Raw genomic sequence first — 22,359 nt, 5'->3', positions numbered from 1 at the left:
CCTTCTTTATGGACTCAGTAAAAGCTCAATGTGGATGGTAGTTCTTCTAACTCGAGTCAGTATTTCTAGTTCATCATGCTGACCATTACATTGATCATAAAATTGATTCTAAAAGTGCCTAGGTAATTCTGAGGAGGAAAATTAAACAACCCTATTTCTTATTGAAAAGATTATGGGCTTTGGAACTATATGGGAGTTTGAATCCCGGCTCAGGCATTTATCTCCCTTTATGAATGATTACTTCTTATGAATCATCCCCTTATGAATGATTACAGATTACTTCTCTGAGCCTAAGTTTAACTCATCTGTAAAGTTGGGCTTAAACCTTCTTCTTAGGTTAGTTGTGAAGATTACATGAGAAAATGCAGGTGAAATGCTTAGCACTTGGTGCATACGCATTTAGCAAAAGATAGCTATTATTGTAAATATTATGTAGTATTGTTTAGTATTAATGGTATTAATATTAATAGTACTGAAGAGCAATATCATTTTTTATGTTTATAAGTGAAAATATTAAATGAAATTTAGAGAAGTGTAAAAAAAAAAAGAAACTTGCTGAGCATGTAGCAGATGGCATTATGACAGAGAGACTTATTCTTTCCTTTGGTTGACCTCTGGCTGCCTCCTTGTTCCTTTTGGACAGAGGAAGGCTATTTGTAATTGGTGCACAATTTATGGCAATTTGGTTATGATTGCTCGATGGAATTTCAGCTTGAGGTAGAATGCATTTTATTCAAAAAAACATTTATGAATCTTCATCAAACCTTGGAGTCTTCAACAGATAAACAAGGGAAATAGTGCCTGTCTTAGAAGATTATTGTGAAACTTGAAGAAAATTAAACGAAATCATAATAGTAATAGCTAGAGTCAACAGTCACTGAAATGTTCTTATGGGCCAGACATTATGTTAAATTCTTTATGCATTCAAAGAATGTGTAAAGTCTTGTCTGGTCTACAAGGTAGGTTCTATTATATGAGGAACTTAGAGCACAGAAGTTAATAACTTGCTCATGAATTAAAGTTTCTAGCATAAAGCCTATATATAATAAGAGTTCCCAAAACGACAGCTTTTATCTTTCCTTCCCTCTTCTCTCATCTTTTATAGCCATATACAACAATTCACTTAACTGTTCTGTACCCCAATAAAATATGATGAAACTATCCTGTTTGTCTCAGAGTGCTGTGCTGAGAGGATTGGAGGGCTTAATAGATGCAGACTTACTTTGAAGAATTGAAAGTATCACAGATGTTAATTAAAAAAAAAAAGGAGGTTGTTATTATATGTCTCCCATTCATTCCTCCCAGGTTTTAAGGCTCTAGCCACGGTTCCATAACAGAGGACCTCTAGGAGTCATAAAGGATGGTTAGGATGAAAGAATGCAAAGATTTTGTTTTTGTGACAGAAAAGTGTTAGATGACTCTAAACATTCAATGTACTTTACATTTACAGTGTTACTAGTGAAATGGGAACTTGAAGGTCCGTGACCTGTTGTAATTAATAATTTTGCCAAGGCATGAAGAGTGAGACTTTCGTAGATTACCTAGGTGGGGAGTGAGCCTACTTCAGTTCTTAGTATCCACGGCTTAATGCAACTTTGTAATATGGTAAAAGTCACTCAATGTGAAAAACAGTTACTTTGTGAAAAGTAGTTTCTGTTGAGTTCTGGCAATGAGACTAAAAGAAAAGTAGATTATGGAGAAGATGGACTTTTCATGATCGATAAAATTTGTTTACATTTTTAGAAATTGTGAAATTGAATTTAAAGACTCCTATTTATGGATAAATGAATCTAGTACATATTCTACAGGGAAAAATTACATGCTTTGATGCTTTTCCTGGATTTGGAAATTGTTAAAGGTCTCCAGACATCAAGTATATTAGAGGCTTGATATAGTTTAAGGCAAGAAAAGATGAGTGATGTATACAAAGTGAAAGCATTTTATACATCTGAGATTTATTTTTTAAAAGTGGGTTCTTCAGCACAAAGATAAATAAATGAAATTATCTATGGTAAAATCCTTTCTGACTGTATTCCTTTTTCCTATGATAGGATTATCAAACAGCTGATTTCAAGTTGCAAGTTATTTTGCGCTGTGTAATCTTGGAAAGCTCAGATCCATAGGAAGGATCTGAAGTGGTAGTGGTCCAAACAAGTTTCTTTTTTTTCCCATGCTACACTTTGGTTCTCTTTGTTAACTTTTCCCCCAATATATTCTCTTGTACATACCTTCCAAAATTAGCATCTTATCCTGCGTGAACTCCCTGTCACCTCATCTTGTATGAGAACATGGATTTCAAGGTGGGTAAGTGTGCCCTAAGAAGAAACAGTTTTGGAACAAGAAAATAAGAACCACTATTGAGAATACAAATAAGATAAGGTGATAAGAGTGTTTTAAACTCCTACCGATTTTCTTTAAACAAGTTTCTTTTTATAAATTACTTTGGGCCTTTGAAGTTTGTTAATTTTCTTGGTTTAAAAAGCATGGACCCAAAAACATACTTGTAAAGTGATTTGAGTTATGCAAACAAACGTGAACATACAGTTTTCTTTTTCTTTTTTACATAGCTCAGAATATCTAAAGGGAAAACCAAGCAAATATCATCCATAAGTGGTCCATGCTAATGTATTCCAACTGGAAAACAATGACTCATATTAAATCAGAAGAATGTAGAACTTCAGTATGAGAGTTCTCCTGCTTGAGAAACGGCATTTGCTGTTTGGCATTGCTTTGTATTATATTCATTACCTACCGTGGAATTTTTCTGGGGATTGGGCCTTAGCTTGGACTATGTAGAACCCATCACTGAACTTCTCAGCTATTTTGATCTTATACATTTTTTTTTTTAATGTAAGAGAGTGAAAGAATGATTCAAAGAGTTTAGTTTCCTAGATTATAATGGGTCTACAAGGTTTCTTTTGGTTTGCCTGAAGAAAATTAGTCTTAGACTTGAACTTGTTTTAAAGCTTGTGTGTTATGCTTAAAGAAGAAAACGCATTTTGTTCATCTACAGATTTTAGTATATCAAATTTAATTAGTTAAAGTCTTGAATGGCATTCATTCTAATTCTTGTTAAAAGCAAGTGTCTACCATTGCCTTTTCCAAAGCATAGAGTGATTATTAGCTTGAATTTCGAATATAGTAATACCATGAAAATTCCAGCTTATCGATGGCAATATCATAATTTAGTGAAAAGAACAAAGATTTGTGAACAAATTGACCTAAGTTAAAATCTTGACTTTACCTCTTAACAACTGTATCTTTAAGTAATTATTGAAATCTTCAAAGCTTTAGTTTTCTCAATTTTAAAGTGAGATTATATTACTAAATTGAATGACATGATAATTCCAATATTGAAATATTTTAACTTATAAAAGTGGCAATTTTGAATAGTTTTATCTGATTTTTCTCTTATTAAAATGTTTTTGAGGGAAGGATTAAGATGAGGAAGAGTGTGAGCACCTCAAAAAGTATTTTTCTCTTTCTTTTCCTTCCTTCCTTCCTTCCTACCTGCCTGCCTGCCTTCCTTTCTTTTTCTTTTCTTTTCTTTTCTTTTCTTTTCTTTCTTTTCTTTCTTTCTTTCTTTCTTTCTTTCTTTCTTCCTTTCTTTCTTTCTTTCTTTCTTTCTTTCTTCCTTTCTTTCTTTCTTTCTTTCTTTCTTTCTTCCTTTCTTTCTTTCTTTCTTTCTTTCTTTCTTCCTTTCTTTCTTTCTTTCTTTCTTTCTTTCTTCCTTTCTTTCTTTCTTTCTTTCTTTCTTTCTTCCTTTCTTTCTTTCTTTCTTTCTTTCTTTCTTCTTTCTTTTTCTTTCTTTCCTTTCTCTTTCTGTCTCTCTCTGTCTCTCTCTCTCTCTGTCTGTCTCTCTCTCTCTTTCCGTCAGTCTGTCTGTTCTCTTTCTGTCTCTCTCTGTCTCTCTCTCTCTCTCTTTCTTTCCGTCAGTCTGTCTGTCTGTCTGTCTGTCTTATAGAAAGTTATAGTAGACAAAAATGGTATTGTGCATAGGACTCATTCTGTTTCTTGCTTTTTTTCATCTGGTATTGTTTTCAAAGTCTATCCATGTGACTATATATTTCTTATCTGCCACGTTTTATTTATTCTCCCAGAAATGGACATTTAGATTACTTCTAATTTCCTTCTACTTCAAATAGCATCATGATGAACATAAAGTATACTGTTAATAGTATAAATATTATAAGATAGTTTGTTGGTTTGATAATGTAATGATTTTGCCAACTAGGTTTTCTTTCAATGGAGTACAGCTCATTTGTTTGTATCGTAGCAATATGTAGGGTTTTTGTATTTACTTATTATATCAGTTTTAGTCATGTTATACCACCTTTAAGATGAAGGTGGAGATGATATCATATGCAGAACAATTGTAAAAAAAAGTCTAAGACATTTGGTTGTACGAACTAGTGTTCAGTGAGAAATCTACAGGATATTAGGTGACTGAAGGGATGAATGCAGTGGATTTTTTTAAGTAATTTTTTTCAATTACAGTAGACATACAATATTATATTAGTTTCAGATGTACAACATAGTGATTAGACATTTATATACCTTGCCAAGTGAACACCCTGATAAGTCTAGTACCCACTTGACACCATATGTAGTTATTACAGTATTATTAACTATATTCCCTATGCTGTACTTTACATCCCCATGACTATTTTGTAACTACCAATTTGTACTTCTTAATCTCTTTACCTTTTTTAAGAAGTCCCCCACCCCCTCCCATCTGACAATCATTAGTTTGTTCTCTGTATCTATGAATTTGTTTCTGTTTTGTTTGTTCATTTATTTTATTTTTTGATTCCACATATAAGTGGAATAATATGGTATTTGTCTTTTTCTGACTGATTTCACTTAGCATAATACTTTTTACTTGGAAAACTATAAGGCACTGAAGAAAGAAATTGAAGAAGATACAAATAAATGGAAGGATATACTGTGTTCATGGATAAGAAAAATTACCATTGTTAAAATGTACAGACTACCCAAAATAATCTTTAAATTAAATGCAATCCCTAGCGAACTACCAATGCAGCAGGTATTTTATAGATTGTTTAATTTCTGTGTTTACATGGCTCTTTCTTATGTAGTGCCCATAATATTAACTATTTAAACAAAACTAGCCATATAAACAGTTACAGTAAAAGTAACAACAACAACAAATATAACATCAAACTTGGAAATACTAGGAAATGGAATAAATATATGAGAGACCACTCAAAAGATAGGTGGATATAATGGAATGCATTATTTTAAAAGTGTGACAGTAATAATTCACCCTAACTTTCTGAACTGCAAAGTGTAATAGCTAGCCTGTACCAACCCCCAAAAGATGAAGCAGGGTTAGTACTATTGTGAGATGGTGTATGAGTGGAGGGATTTTTGTTCGTTTATTTTTCTTTTTGCACATGGCAGCATATTAGGTTTCTTTATTAATATTTTTAATATATGTTGAAATACTTTTTTTTTCAGAATCTGTTGGCTAAGTATCTTATCAACACATAAGCTAACCATGCTGTAAAAAAAAAAATGTAAAAAAAATAGCACCTTTCACAAAGGAACTGTAAGTTGAATGATGTTTAATGTTTGGGCCCCACCTGAGTTGTAGCAGTGCTAAAGAACCAGTAACTTTGTCTTTTATACCCTCCCATTACCCTAATAGTTCTTCTTTACATTACCTAGAACCCCTTTTATTCCTGGATAGCTGTAATGATACTCATTTTAACTTCCCCAATTCCCTGTTCGTTTCCTTTTCTATCCCACCCTATCCTATATTATTGATCCTCTGGCTTAAATGAATATCTTCTCATTTATCAAAAGATTAGAAGAAAAGAGTCCGGTAGCTTTAATGTCCTTCTTGTGAAAGCTTCCACTGTAAGCCATGGATATATTTTCAAGATAATTTCAAAAAGTTTGTCATGTATTTTCCAGCATAAAAATAATATATACAATTAAGGGAAAAAATGGAAAATACACAAAAGGAGAAATAAAAGGAAAATTGCCACTCACATTTTTATTATTTAAAGATAATGTTACTCATTAAGACTTTTCCCATTTTATTTTCTTTGGAAAATAATATTTCTTATGACTTTCGTATTTGTTAAGTCTTTTCCTTATTATAAAAAATGGGGGAAAATGCCAAAAAATTCATAGATATCTTAGCATCTACATGTAACCACTGATAACATTTTCATTTATTTTCTAAATACAGTTTTTAAGAAAATAACAGTACAATCATTTAGAATAGTTTGTAATCTTTTAAAATATAACATTAACTATTATATTAGATTTATACCTATTATCACAACTCATCGTTAAACATATATTATTTTTACTATTTCACTGAATAAATAAAAACACACCTAACTAAACATTTCTATATTTTGGACATCCAATTGGCTTCTGTTACTTCATTTATCTAGAAAATGCTGTGAAAAACATCATTATGCAGAACACCCCTTCTGTTTTTATAATTATGTCATCTGGGCATGCTATTAGAATTTCAAAGTATATTAACCCATTTAATTTTATTTGTTGTGCATTTTTATTGTTATTTATTCATTTAGTTTTTGGTACTTAATTGTTAAAATGTTACATTTTACAAAACATGCTTCTCTACACTGAATACTGATGATACAATAGGAAAAGGTAGAAAATTCCCTTTACTTCTAAGAGGTAATCATCTGTCTATATAATCTACATCAATATCTACAACTATATCTATGCCTGTATATATAGATCCACATAAATGCACATACATATTATTAATTCAATGACATATCACACATGTTATTGTTTCATTTTTATTATATGAGTTTAACTTATTTTATTTTTAATGGCTATAGTATCCCATAATATATACCATAATTTATTTTACATTTCTCCCCTGTTAGCCATTTTAGTCCTACTCCTTTTCGTTTTTGTATCACAGTTCATGCTGCAGTTAGTATCCTTGTGGAAATTTACATGTGCACTTGGATAAGTATTTCTGTATGTTATTTTATTTTTTAAATAAGTGCCAGGATATGATATTTTGGTCTTATTTAATATTAGCTTTTTAAAGAGAAAATAAATTTGACTTACATTTCTTCTATGATACTAATATATCATCTATCATTTGATTTATTGTGTTAGTCTACCAGCAGATGAACTATTGTGGGTCACTGTATGTTGACCAATTAAACTCTGTGAAGAGTTTGTTGTAAGAGTCTAATGCCTACATACACTACCCCCCACCCCTATCTGTGATTTTGCTCTCCATGGTTTTAGTTACCAGTGACTGAGGTCTAAAAATATTAAATGGAAAATTCCAAAAATAAACAATTCATGTTTTAAATTGTGTGTCATTCTGAGTAGCGTGATGAAATTTACATCCTGCTTTGTCCCACCTGGAATGTGAATCATCCCTTTGTCCAGCATATCTATGGTGTTTACGCTTCCCACCCATTAGGCATTTTGTAGCTGTCTAGGTTATCAGATATACTGTGGTGTTATTGCAGTGCTTGTGTTCAAGTAACCCTTATTTTACCTAATAATGCCACATTCACATAACTTTAATCACAATACATTGTTATAATTGTTCTATTTTATTTAGTTATTGTTGTTAATCTCTTACTGTGCCTATATTATAAATTAAACTTTATCATACATATGTATGTATAGTTGTCCCTTGGTATCGTGGGAGTTTGGTTCTAGGACCACCAAGGTACCAAAATCTGCAGATGCTCAAGTCCCTTAGTCAGCCCATCATATCTGCAGATGCAGAGCCCACAGATACAGAGGGCCAGGTGCTTAGGAAAAAACATAGTATACGTAGGGTTCAGTGCTATCAGCTATCCCTTAGTCAGCCCATCATATCTGCAGATGCAGAGGGCCAGGTGCTTAGGAAAAATCATAGTATACGTAGGGTTCAGTGCTATCAGCTGTTTCAGGCATCCACTGGGAGTCTTGGAATATATCCCTCATGGATAAAGGGGGACTACTGTATGTGTGCATCAGGAAATTTAGGTAAATAGTTTGTACCAAATAATCCATTCATGCAGCTCATCTTTACTGAATACCTACTCTGCTAGGCATTTTGGTTATTTTCATGCATCTAGAGTTCTTTCTCTTAGAAATGATAGATTCTTTGAGACTAATATATATATTAAAGAAAGACTGTATAAAGTCGACTTGATTCAAAGTTGAAAGTCATGGTTAAAAGACATGCTGAGTTAGTTGAGATTGCTAATATTTTGATGACAAAGAATTTAAAGACAATTTTATAGATCCAAATAAGAAAAGTTATTGAGTTCAGGAAGAGTCAAATAGATATGTTTAAGTAGAGTATGCTTGACAGATATGAAAGAAAATTTTAATATCGAGTATCTTATGTTCAATATGAGTTTTAATATATGTCATTATGGAATGTCGGATTAAAATTCTAACCCTAAAATTCTAACCAAGTACCATTGCTATGAGTATTGTTTCCTTTCAAAAATTATTCTGTGTGGTCAGGCCAGTAATATATCTGTTTTGTCTTCTAAATTTTAGGATGAATGTTGAGAAATTAAAAATAGTCTAAAGACGAGAATGATGCAAGGTTTTGGAATGATTGTTCTGATGAAGAGTAGCTGAGAGGTGGCTAAATACTCAGTAATTGTGATCAGATGTGCTGCACCAGTGATGTAGGAGAAATAAGGCTTGTCCCAGCTTTCTTGACAACTGTGCTCTGCAAAATACATTCTACTCCTCAGTGCCTTTCCCTGTGCATGGATTATTTCTGTAGGAGAAGGAAAATATAATATTAAGTCAAATGCTCTGTAACTCTTCAGACCCTTGTTTTTGTGTCTTAGAAAGCAGGAAAGCCTAAAGGATGGACACAAATATACAACACAAGAATTTAATAGGTGAATTAAAAAGAATCCATTTTAATGTTTGTCAGTTAGAGAGGTCAAACCATTTTCATATATTTTTTTACTTTTTAGAATAGTTCTCTGAGGTAAAGTAGAAGAAGCTTTTATTATTGTTTTTCTTCAATTCTAGGTTTGGGGGATAAGTGACCTTGGTACTGATCACAGTATTAGTTGTGATGAAAATTTCATACCTTTTAATCTGGCTACCTGTTTACTAGACAGCTTTTCATTTAGAAACACATGAATGTGTTCATATGCATTCTGAATCCCATTTATGTTGAACTTTAATTTTTCCAGACAGTCAGATAGTCTAGAAGTAAATCTTCTCTGATCTCTGGGCTTTTGGCACAGGAAAGGCAAGGTAGACAAAATCAGGACAGAAATATCATATTACAATCTTGCTTTCTTCTTTATAGTAGTTACATTTTCTTCTGACTCAAAATCACCTAAAAGAAGACCATGTTTCTACTGAACATGAAAGTTTATCTAAACAGGGTAGAATAAACTATAATGACACAAGAAAAAGAAAGATTTGAGTGAAGCATAAGGAAATCTGGATATAAAGTCAGGATAGACACTATACTTTTGGTGATCCCTTTAGTTATATGGAAAAAATAAGGAATTTTCCCCAGCTTCTTTCTTTAGATTTGATAGCTTCTTTTAGACATAGTGTTAACTTTTTTTTTTTTTTAAAGAAGCAGTTTATAGGGGAACAGAGGTCATCTTGAGTCAAAAATGTCATTATAGTTAAAAATCTCCAGAGTGGTTAGTTGACAGAAACCAGCTAGGATCATTTGGAATGAGTTATAGTTTATTACATCACGAAAGGACATTCATGAACTTTTGGATATATCCCAAGAGCACTGAATTGGTAGTTTATTTTGGGATTTTTTAAAAGAAGTAATTACTCTTGTCATTCTTAATTGCTTTCTGCTTTCTCATGACATGTTATTCATTGTTATATTTATATGAAACCTTATCAAAATAGGTAGTATACTTTTGAAGTATCCTTTCATTGAAATGTAATTTTTAAAAATTCTTCGGTACATTCTTGCTCCCATGGAATGTTCATTATATTCTAAATTTTAATATATACTTATATATTATATATAATTATGCATTATATAATATATACTATAGTTTATTTTATATTATAGTATATTATATACCATGTAATATATTAATGGTACAAACTAAACATTTAAATTAGTACCACAGGTTTGATTTATAGGTATATAGGAAAAATAAATTGTCCTAATTTTCTATCACAAACACTTTTGGTTGCTGTTAAGACAATTAAAAATGCCTACCATTGACTTGGGAAATCATATAGACTATTTTATGGGGTTGTCTCTTTTTATTCATGTATCTGTCTCATGGCTACTTTTCTTTGTCTTTCATTGCTAACAGCATATTTTCCCCGAGTATTTTTCTAAAATAATTTTCTTGGTTAATGACCATGGATTTTTGAGATCCCCAAAGAAAAGAGGCAGTTTGGGTTTTGCCACTTTCCAGTGCTGCCACATGCTAGCTTCGTGGAGGAGATAAGGAGATGAATAGGCAAACCATTATAATAACAAGGGGTTAACTGCTCAAAAGGAGATATGGTAAAAGGCAGGAAGGAAGCAATGAGAAAGATACTCCAAAGTATTCAGAAAATTTGAAAATGGGAAAATTCGGAGGTATAAATAAAGGTATGGGTAGGGATGTTGGCCTTGGCAAAGCCTGAGAAAATGTCCCTTTGGCTGAGACTTGAAGAGTAATTAAGAGTTCATCTGGTAGTTAGCATGGAGATTGTAGGAACGGCATCACGGATGGAAAGAATGGCAGCAGCATAAGCTGTGGTTAGGGAAATAAGATATGCAATAAAAACTTGGGATAGCTAATCTGGGTAAAGCATCCAGGAGCTGAACTGAGCCATATAACATAAAAGTATAGCTGATAGCCTTAGGGTATTATCAATATGGCTTATATATAGACTTCTAACATTAGTTGAATCAAAAAGAAGGTTGGACTAGATGACCTATAATGTCTCATGAAAGAGCTACTGCGGCCCTGAGAGTTTTCTTCAAACTGGGTGTTGCTCAGTTCCATAGAGTGAATTCCAGTCTCTAGAATGGTGGGGGTTGGGGAAGTGGAGGCAGAATTGCTATCCTGGGCAATATGGTATGATAGAGCAGGTCATCAGTTCTGATTCTGGATGTGAATTAGATAGATCTCTTGATAGTAATTACTTTTGATTTTGATTCTTTTTTTCTTTAACTTCCAAAATGAAGACACTGAAGGATCATCTCATAGGCTCATTCATTTATCTACCGTATATCTATTGAAGAGTTACTAGTTACCTTGAACTTTCTTTGAATTCTTTAGTGTCAGTTGAGTGGAATATAGTTTAGCTCCCATCGCTACAACTGTAACATCACCCTATGGAGCTGAGGATGAGAATGGTCCTTGTAAAAGTGATTTGCAGGAAGTCATGCCATAAGAGCATTTAAATTCTGAGATGAGGCCTGGTTTGTGGATGGCCAGGGGCCAGGATGATGATAATAGCCTCTGTTGTTTCTTACTGTATACCAGGGCTGCGCTAAGTACTATATGTGCTCATTTAGTACAATAATCCTTTGGGGTAGATATATTATCATGTTTATTTATCTATTTGTTATAGATAAGGAAAATGACGGAGAGGGTAAGAAAATTACCTAAGGCCACACAGCTAGTAAAGGTGCTTCCAACTCAGGTTTAGTTGACGTCAGAGTGTTTTCTACAACAGTAATCGCCAAGCCTGGTTGTACTTTTTGAGGGCCTTGCTCCAGATCTCAGGAATCAGAATTTCAGGAAGTACAGCAGAGATATATTTTTAAGTAGTTCATTAAGTGATTTCAAGGCAGTCAGATTAGGGAAATTGTGTGTAAAGGTTTACACAGGATGACAGGAAAACCTACTGGTTGAATAAAAGTATAAGCAATTAAAAGTAAAAAAGTATTGTGGTTTGGAATGAGCACTAGACAAGGTATCTGAATTTACATTTCTGTTCTGGGGAGTGAAGTGTTGTTAAGGAAATGACAGAGAGCATGCAGGGAGGCCTGGGTTCTAGTCCTTGCTTCTTTACAAATTATTGGTGTAAGTGGAGGCAAAAAGAACATTGAACAGATGACTTATAAAGCCTCATGAAAGAGATACAGTTCTGTGATTATAAAATATGTAAGAATTAGGTGTTATGTAGGCATCATTTGGTTTCATTAAAAACATTTCTTTGGGGGAAAAAAGTCTAAAAAATTGACCTTAATGAGTATGAATTTACATAATTTTAGACAAACACAAAATACCAAATTAGAATTTAAAAAGCATCTTTTGTAAGCCTCTATGATAATTTTTATTTTTATTTTTTCCTGGAAGTGACTAATTATTGATTCACTAAAAGGTAACTAGAAAAATGACCAATTATTAAAGCTTACTATTAATACTTCTCTGGCCTTTTCAAATCCCTTTGAACAATAGTTTTATATAGATATTTATATGGAGAATGTCATATTATATTTCTCTAAATTGTTAAGAAAATTCCCAGTTGAAAGAAAAATGTTTATTTGAAAGTTAATTTACCAGAAAAGGTAGCATGCAAGTCCTCTCTAGAGTAAACTATTTCAACAGCATTTTGTTACATTTTAATAGCTTTGTCAAGAATTTCGATGAAGATGTAGAAAACATGAATATAAAATTTTCAGCTAAGGCAAATTAAGAAGGAAAAATGTCAGAATATAGGATTCACAACCAATATAATGTAATGTACTAAAGCTAATAAATTTTTGGATTTATGTGCCTTCTCTCTCATACCTCCATTTATTTTTTCGACTATAGGATAGAGCGGGGCATTGCTTAATGGCAATTCATTTGAGATATTCTATATTTTATAAACTCAGGATGAGCCATTATGTGACATAGTTGCCCCACAATGTAACATAGACTTAGAATTAGCAGATCCTGTCCTTAGTGAAGAACATGATGATATTCATTTTTTTATTCCTGCTCTGTATGCTTAGTCTGTGACAGGCATGTGGTGAATTCTGTTGAATTGGGAAAGTTGCTGAGATGATGAGGGGGCCTAAAATCATATCAAGGATTTTATAGGCAACTAATTGTGTTTAGCATGAAGAAAACAAGATTGGGCTAACAAATCATCCCACTTTTATATTTAGTGTTTGAATGTCTGTCTTAGGAACATCTAGAGTAGCCTAGTGGGTGGAAGTTATAGAGACACAGATTTTATCTAAGTGTAAGAAAACAAAATAGAAGCTTCTGACTGTAGAGCAAGCTGCTGCTGCCTCTGAGAAAATTCAGCCTTTCATTGGGGCTGTCATAGAAAGGGGTATGACAGCTGGGTGGATGGTGGGATATGGGTTAGGCTGTTTTAGTTCTCTAATTTTAGAATTATTTCTGTGAATTATTTAGCAAAATAAATTTACTGATAAGTAAAATATTTAGTCACACTGAATCCCTTTTTATGTAAGACTCAGATTACCATAAAATATAGTTTTCGTCTCGAACAAAATTTCGCTTTTGTGATGATTACTTTTGTGAGGAAGTAATATAATTGCCAAAGTTGCTTCCTTCCAACTTGTTCTCTACACTTTATTCAGAGTAGTAATTACCAAATACTAATCTCTTCATACCACCTCCCTGCTTAGAAACTCAATCACTCTGCATTGATTTTAGGATTAAGGTATATATTTTTAACATGACCTATGAAATCCAGCAAGGTCTACCCTTACCTGCTTCTTCAGTTTTATGTGGTTTCACCCTCTATTTCAAAGCCAACCACATTGATCTACTATTAATTTCTCATACGTACACCATGCTCCCATTTGATACATATCATTTCTCATGCTGGTTTTTTCTATATGAATGGCCTTCTCATTCCTAGATAATTTCTACTTTCACCCTCCAGATCTCAGTTCACTTTTCACTTAATCAAGGAAGACTTCCTGACCTTATTTAGATCTCATGTCTTGTTACACATGCTCATACTCTGTATTCTTATTTAAAGCAATGGTCACTTTTATATTTGATTACATAAATATTTGATTTAATATTTCTTACCCCTACTAAAATATAAGCATCCTAAGGCAAAAGACATTTTCTGTTTTTAGTTCACTCTTGAACTCCTGATGCCTTGTAATATGTACATATCACAATAAATGTGTATTGAATAAATAAATGTAAGTGGAACACTTCGAAGAGACCATTTAGAGAAAGGAAGGGATACAGTAACCCTAAGGCAATAAGTTAATTTTATATAGTGCTTGATTTTTTTAGACTTTTTTCACAAAGTTCTAAGAGCTAGAAATATTACATAATATTATTATATTACATTTACTATGTCATATCATATTATATATTTTACAATAATGACATTTTATTTCTCTCAACTTTACAGATAAAGGCAGTTAACTCACTCAAGATTAATAGTTAATAAGTGGCAGATTTAAGATAAGAAACCGTGGATTGAGATTTTAGGAAAATAACCATCCACTTTATATGCCTAGATGCTATATTTTATAAGGTGCTTCAAATAGCATATTTTCTTATAATTTTCTATAGTCCTGTCTTAGTTCTGCTGCTATAACAATAATGTCATAGACAAACATTTATTTTTCACGGTTCTGGAGGCTGGCAAGTCCAAGATCAATGCCAGCAGTTTTGGTGTCCGGTGAGGGCCCTTTTCCTGGTTTGCAGCTGGCCACTGAGTTGCTGTATCCTTACATGGAGAAGAGAGGGAGCTCTGGTTTCTTCCTCTTCTTATAAGTGTGTTACTTATATCATGGCTCTACCCTCAAGATCTTACTTAAACCTAATTATCTCCCGAAGGCTCTTCCAAATACCATCATATTAGGTTTCAACATATGGATTTTGAGGGGGGGACACAAATATTTCATCTATAGTAAGGATTAAGCTATGTTTTATTTATACCTTTCTATCTAAAATATATAGTTTTAAAAATTACATATGGAACCCTCAGTTTATGTTTTCTAAACTTTGACAAGTAGGATTTGAAATGTGAAAGTAACACTGCCATCTAGTGACAATGAACCTAAATGAAATTTGAAAACTGGACTAACAGGTTAAGCTCCCTGGGAATGGTAAAACAAGTTATTCACATAGTCACCACTGTCCAGGAATATAACTTAGGGCATTCATTTCCTTTTGGTGAACATTTGAGCCAGCTGATTATTACAAAGGTGTGAATGAATAATGACTAAATGAAACAAATGCTTTTGTCTGTGGAATATTACTCATGTAATAAGGTTGTGCCACTTGACTAGAATCCATCTCCATTTTCCTCACTCTATTCACTGTTTCTGAATGAGGGAATTTGTATGCTTGATAACCTAATAAAAAGTTTTCATCTTAGTTTAGTTTAAAGAATTAAGTATATTCAGCAACAAGCATATATGAGGAAATGAGTCCTTGGTAAAATTTTCAGCTAGATTTTTGCAGCATCATAAGAAAGATGTGGAATGCCAAAATAAACTTCATTTATCCCAAGGGGACACTTAAAGCCACTTTGTATTAAATTACTCTGTGATTTAATGTAAATACCACACTAAAACAGTCCAGACATGCAAGCAAACAAAAAAGGTTAGAAAATAAAGTATAAGAATTTTCTTTAAAGTATTGAACCACATAGGAAATTTGGATATCATTTGTATTTTTTAAGTCTTAAATTTAATATGATAGATTTAAGCTAATATATTTTAAATGAATTATTGTCCTGGTACATTAAAATTGCAGATAAAAGTATCATCTAAAATCATTCGAGTTCAAATTTTCTTACTGAATGCAGAATGCAAGATCAAAAGAGATAACAATTATTCTATTTTTCCTGGAAGACTAAACAACAAAAACCTACCATTTTCAAATAGTAAAAATTTTTCTGATTTAGGTGATAAAATTACATTTAACATTTTTTTAAAGATCGCCCAGAGAGGATTATTTCTATTTGTCTGGTTACTGGTATAGTCAATGAACTGTCTCCCTAAAGTGCTCTAACTCATGGTGTAGAAATGACCTGACTGGAAATATTAACTACTTTTTATATAAGTCAATGAAAATTATTGCTTTTTTCATACTACTTATTACCTTGTCTCCCCTTCAGGAACAATATTTTATAATCTGACAGTAAACACTGTGTAACAGTTGCTATTTTGCCAAGAATTGAGTTGGAAATATCAGGGGCATGAAACATTTCAAGATAAGCAAAGCATCTGACTTACACACATTTCTTAGCTAATATCCTTAAAATAGTAGTTTTATGTTCATTTCAGGACAAGTGTACAGGCATGACCCCACCTCTTGTTTTTTTTTTGTGTGTTAAACTATTCATGTAAAGAATGTGGATAGTACCAGATGATAGCAGATGACAATCTAGCAGGAGTTTGATCAAAATTAGTTGCCAATTATTGCATAATTACCAAAGGGGACTGATGCTTTGAAAAATACGTTGTAAAATGTGGTTATGATTAGTTTTGAACAAGGCACCGCTGATGTGGGATCTCTTCTAGTTTGCAGTCAGGGACTCATGCTAGAGCAGTTGTGCTTAAGATGAAACCTGAAAGATGGGTAGAGTTAGTAAGGTCTGAAGAGCTTAAAGGCAGATGGTAGTGTGTGGAAGGAGGCGTGCAGAGGCTCAGAGGGTTCTAGAGAGAGAATGTCAACTGTAGTTGAAAAAAAATTTCTAAATAAAGGGAGAGAACGCAAATGAATTTTGTTTAAAATTCTTGGTTCCTTATCTGTGAACAAAGGATTCAATACTACACCAGTGTGGAAGTGCAGTGTGAACCGAGCGAGGGTTTCTCAGGCTCTTGATACCCAGAATAGCATGGTGGGGGTGGGACAAGAAATTGATCTTGTGCTAGAAGAATTGTACTCAGGTTATAACACTATAACACTAGTAGAAAGGAGAGGTGACTACGTTTTATGGCAGTGCAGAACAGAAAGAGACCAGTTTCTCTTAAAGGTTTTTGGTGAGAGGAAAGTGGAGGATAATTCAAGACTATTGAAGGAGTTGGCATTTGCCATGATTTTTAAAGAAGGAGCAGGGAGAGGTCTGCAGCATGTTTGTAGTTTACTTTTGTCCTTGACTGTGTTTTGACCCTTGTTTTATTCGTTCAGCTAGGATTGTGTCTAAGCAGAGCCTCTGCTTCTGTTCTTAACCTCAACTGCAGCCTTATCCTTTTACCCATGTGCCGGACACTCCTGGCTTACCTTCGAGGATCCCAGAAGGTAAGAAAAAAAATCCTAGTCACAGGTTGCAGCATAAGAATCAAGTGTTACAGTGGCATGCTAGTCCTACATTAGTTTTCATGGTCTGACTTTCTGCTAGAGCGATTCTTTCAAAGATGACAATAAAGACTATGTCACCTGTCAAAATGATGAGTGAGCTATTTTAGATAACAACATTAGATAAGAGCAGAAGATAATAGGAAAAAGTTATTAATAGCAATATCAAGCACTCCGCTAAGCACTTCACATATATAATTGTGAATCCTCATGATGATTCTGCAGTCAGGTATTGCAGATGAAGAACTGGAAGCGTGGAGAGTTTAAGTAACTTGACGAAGATTATGAGACTAGTGAATGGCAGAGCTAAGACCAGTCCCAGTTCTGAGTTCTTTCCACTCTATCATGCCTCATTGAGGTCCTGTGTTTCATTTAGTTAAATGTAGGTAAGCAAACTCAAGCCCTGTGGCCTTTGAGCAACACAAAGAACGACTACTGGTGTTTATGGCAATTCATCTCTTCTTAAAACACTATTTTAAGCTGTGTAATAGGCTTGGAAGGGATGTCTTAATTAAATAGTGATGTCATGTGTGATATTTAGTGTTGTAAAATGAAGGATAGAAGACAACAGAAAAGTACTTTGAAAGTTAAAACTCAACTGAAATTCTTTTATCTTTAATTCTCTCTGTCTCTGTCTCTGTCTCTCTCTCTCTCTGTCTCTCTGTCACTAAGATAGTAAGGCAGTGCTGGATAGATATTGATATTTTAAAATGATGTTCTGTGAAGTTCATATGAGTGGATTTACTATGGCAAAACTTCTCAATCTTTTTACATAATTGTATTTGGAAACTACTTTAATGCAGTAATTTGTGGAAATAACTCTTTCTCTTGGTTGCCTACCATTGTAAAATGCTAGGTTTTGACCCCTGTGGCTGGCCATTGGCTTGGCATGAAGAAAGAAAAGGCAGGAAATGAAAAGTACCCACCTAAGTCTCTCAGTATTTAATAAGTCTTTAAGAATTGTCCCTCAGTGTGAAACCTAGGTATTCAAAGATGCTTGACATTTTATTTTTCTATAAGATTAAGCAGGCATTTAAAACTATAAATAAAATTGCTTCATTAAAAAAAAAATCTTATGTTTTTGACTATAAAAAGAAATCATATCTATAGTAAAATTCAGACATTCCAGAAATTTGCAAACTAATCGGCAAAAGTTTCCCCTAATACTGCTCTGCCGGAGCAACTGCTGATTACACTTTGGGGTAAATGCCTGCAGATATGTTAACATGTAATTCCATTAATTTTAAACAGTATAGAATCATAGTGTAGTTTATGTTTTATAACTTTTTTTTACCTAACAATATATCTCACACATCTTTCCATATCAATAATAAGTCTTCTCAATTCTCTGTAGTGGTTTGAATGTTCCATTGACTAGACATAATTCATCTCACCAATTTTTAATTGATAGGCCTCTGCCATATTTCTAAAACTTTGATATTATAAACAATGCTATAGTGAAAAACTTTGTACATATATTTCATTTGCTGCATCATCTTTACCATATTAAATAATTTTTATTTAGGTTCCAAGCAGGAGAACCAGAAGATTGTTGGATAAAAGCAGAACATTCCACATAACCTGTGGTGTCACTATCTGTATTTTCTCAGGTGAGAAAACCAAAAGGCGTTAAGTGTTGTGTTATGATAACACACTTTTATGAATGGTAATTTTATTGTCCTATAAATTATTTACTGTCACTGACTTGTGATTTTCTTATTATATTAGCTTAATTTTCTCTCCCTTGTGTTTAAAGAGAGCTGCTTGTAGAGCTACAGAAAATGGGTGTGTCTTATGCATTATGTATATATATATTTTTACATAATAATGTGCAAAGTGACAGTGATTGTTTCCTAAAAGTAATTAATTTCATTCAGAAAGATTGGAAGAAGCAGATTTAAAGTTTTTAAGCTTTAAAAGTAATGATATGATAGGAGTTTAAATGCATCAAAATTAGAATGCAAAATATATATTCATAGACTATAATTCCACCCAAAATTATATTTAATAAATGTTTCTTTGATATTAATACTTGGATAGAAGAGCAAATGTCAAAAATTTGTGAAAATTTATCTTGCTTAATTTCAAATTAAAATATGAAGTGAGATTCTTGGTTTTTAAGAGTCATTTTAAAATAAATTTTTATCATGAGCATTTTTATGATATTTTTCAAATTTCTGAACCAGAAAGTAATAAACATATTGATTAAGTACATAGAATCTGGAGATGGGTTGTATAGGATCTATCTCCAGCTGCCCTTCTGCCTTACTGTATGACATACCTTTCTGATCTTTAGTTTGTTGTTTTTTTAACGATAAAATGAATGAACAATAGCACCTATCTCATAGTTTTAAGTCTAAAATGAGAACATGCATATGAAGTTCTGAGGATAGAATTAGTTATAAGTTTATAGTAATTACATAATATTACAATCTAAGGGGTTAATTATTTCAGTGACATAGCACCTGACATTTTCATCTGGTCATTATTTGACAGGACGTAGCTGTTTTGATACTAGTGATACTTGGACTGGATATTTATATATAGCTATTTTGTATCAAGTGTTTTTGATACATCTATACCAAGAAATTATTAGACTTTTAGCTTTTTAAAGATTGCCAAGTATCGTTGAAACAGGCATCTTCACTGTTTTATCCCTAAACATCTTCCCATTGGTAATTTCCATTTATGGAGGTGAGAGACAAGGGGAGAGGTTGAGGGATGGGATTAGAGCTCCAATACAGCTCAAGGCTAGGGATGCAGTAAGAGTCCAGGATGAGATGAGTACCAAGGTTGTGATAAGGGTTAGGGATGGATTAGCATTAGGGAGGGTGAGAGGTCAGAAATGAAAGAGAATTACAGAACATTGGCACATTCATAACTTGATTTGTTCTAAACTGTGCTTGTGTCCAGATATTCTGGTTCAGTTGGAGAACAACCAAGAGAGTGAGATAATGTAGAGTATTGCCACGAATGAGCATGTGTTCCAGAGGGTCTGCATTCTGACACTTATTAGTGCTCTGATATCAGCTAAGTTACCTTTATGTCCTTAGTTATCTTATCTGTAAAATAGGGATGATTCTACCTACTTCATTATTGTTTTGTGAGAATTATATGAGGATATCCTTGTAAAGCGCCTGGTATAGCTTCTTGCTGTCTAACATAAGAAGCTCTGAATTCTTTTCACCCTAAAGAGCCTTTCAAAGAAGGTGAATGCATTCCTTAAAGAAGCATTTCATACAGCTTTTATCTAGGACTTTTTTTTTTCAGGAGAATTCAGAAAGGGTGGCAATTCCTCTAAGGATATTTTTGCATTTTTGAGCCGTAAGACATATAGTTAACATATAAACTACTGATTTAAAAAGGGGTATTTTTTTTCAAACTATAGATTTCATTAAGTGATGAAGCTATAGGACATAGACAGTTTTATTTATATAATGTTTTATACCCACGCCATAGTTGAGTCTCACCTAGACACCCTTTGTTTTATTTCTTTGGAACCCTGTCCTTTCTTGTTAGTTAACCCATTTCCAGCTTCCTGTTTACTTCTCATGAGACACTTTCCTTCCTCATCATTTGATTGCTGGCAGAGTTTACAAATTCTTTAAATAACTTTTAGGTTAGTGTTCTAGTCCTTCTCTCTCATTTTCATTTGTCTTTGTGAGTAGTTCAGATCTCTCAGCCCATCTATATCTCCTATGCTAGGTTGGAGGGGATTGTAGAGTTTCCTAGTTTCCAGGCCATATCTTCTTTTGAATCAGCACACCCCATATGTTGGTGTAAATTGTAAATATTTAGAAGGCAATTTGGGGTCACTTAGCTCATTAAGTCTCTTATTTCTGTCATCATTTTATAGGGAAATAAACTGAGGTGTTGGTAGGCAAGCAATACAATGGCCAAGATACCAGATTTTCTAACTAATTTTCTGTTTTTCTCTTATACATTATCATTTGCTGTTACTTCAAACCTTATTTCACCTACAAGAAAAAGTTGAGAGGGGGGGAGGGCGTAATAGTCCAATGTGCAAGATCATTTGTTCCTTCCTTATCTAATCTCCTCAAGAAAATTTTATTTATTTTGTTCTTTAGATTCCACATGTAAGTTAAATCATATGGTATTTGTCTTTCTCTGTCTGACTAATTTCACTTAAGATAATTTTCTTTTACTCTGGCCATGCCAAAACTATTTTGTCTTCAATTCTTTAGTAATTTCCTAACACTTTTATCTTTTGTCTGAGTTTCGAGTCAGTTGAGCACTCTGTTTATTGTGCCATTGTAGATGGATTATTAAATGATGATGATTATTTTCTTGAGTTTTTGTCCCCTGAAGTGGTTACTAACACTTCTACTATTGGGTTTAGGACACTATGGTTTGAATTCATGAACTAAAAAGTTTCAACTACTTCAAAGCCTTTCAGCGGGCCAAGGTTGAGTGGCAGTGAGATATATAAGACATACAAGATTTGGAGTTATGGGAGAGGTGAAAGGTATGGAACATCCAAAATATCCAGGAGCTGCTTAAATAAATAAATATATACACACATGCCAATATAATTACATACTTGCATGTGAATGTGTGTGCACACACACGTGTAACTTTTTCTAACTCTGACTTTCTAGGATTATTTTATTCTTGCCTTTGAAAATGTGGTTTCTTTACATAATTGTGTGTACTAAAACTGTCTATAATCAAAATTTTTGTGTCTTTAAAACTTTCTTTTTAAATTTAGTATCTTATTGCTCATATAGCTGTCAAAAGTTGGTTCCTGTATTTATTTAAGGAGAGGAACTGACTCCTCTTTATAGAGCATCTTTGAATACCCTGCTGACTTGCACCTGCTGTGGTTCTGCAGGTGTGCATGTGGCTGCCCATCTAGTGAATGCCCTCAACTTCTCGGTGAACTACAGTGAGGATTTCATTGAACTGAATGCAGCAAGATACCGAAATGAGGTGGGTGGTCTCTTTCTCCTCGCTTTCCTTTCACTTGTCGCGAGATGACTAATGAGGGTCTGTAATTTTCACAGAAAATTTGTACCTTGCTGCTCCTTTTGAGTGCTTTTAAAATGCAGTTGTCAAGTTGAGTTTTATTCCTTTTTAATAGGAAATATAGGTAATTACTATT

The 22,359-nt window shown here is 33.2% G+C and overlaps 1 protein-coding gene across 7 annotated transcripts in view; it reads left to right on the top strand.

The window, feature by feature from the left end:
• The window catches only part of NOX4 (NADPH oxidase 4), a 137,583-nt gene that overhangs the window by 6,908 nt on the left and 108,316 nt on the right, over positions 1–22,359 (top strand). For 3 of the 7 annotated variants that reach the window (XM_025042647.1, XM_025042643.1, XM_006926704.3), the window contains exons 3-5: positions 17,070–17,180; positions 18,763–18,847; positions 22,090–22,187. In XM_025042647.1, the coding sequence (XP_024898415.1) occupies positions 17,070–17,180; positions 18,763–18,847; positions 22,090–22,187 (294 nt within the window). Of the gene's footprint in view, positions 1–17,069; positions 17,181–18,762; positions 18,848–21,450; positions 21,724–22,089; positions 22,188–22,359 lie in introns of those variants that run through there. The other 4 variants (XM_025042645.1, XM_015600598.2, XM_015600601.2 and 1 more) reach the window with 3 other exon arrangements.

This window comes from Pteropus alecto, unplaced genomic scaffold (assembly GCF_000325575.1).
Source record: "Pteropus alecto unplaced genomic scaffold, ASM32557v1 scaffold7, whole genome shotgun sequence".
NCBI classification, from domain to species: Eukaryota; Metazoa; Chordata; class Mammalia; order Chiroptera; family Pteropodidae; genus Pteropus; species Pteropus alecto.
Note: the sequence above shows the minus strand (reverse complement) of the source record. Positions and strands in the feature narration are given on the sequence as shown.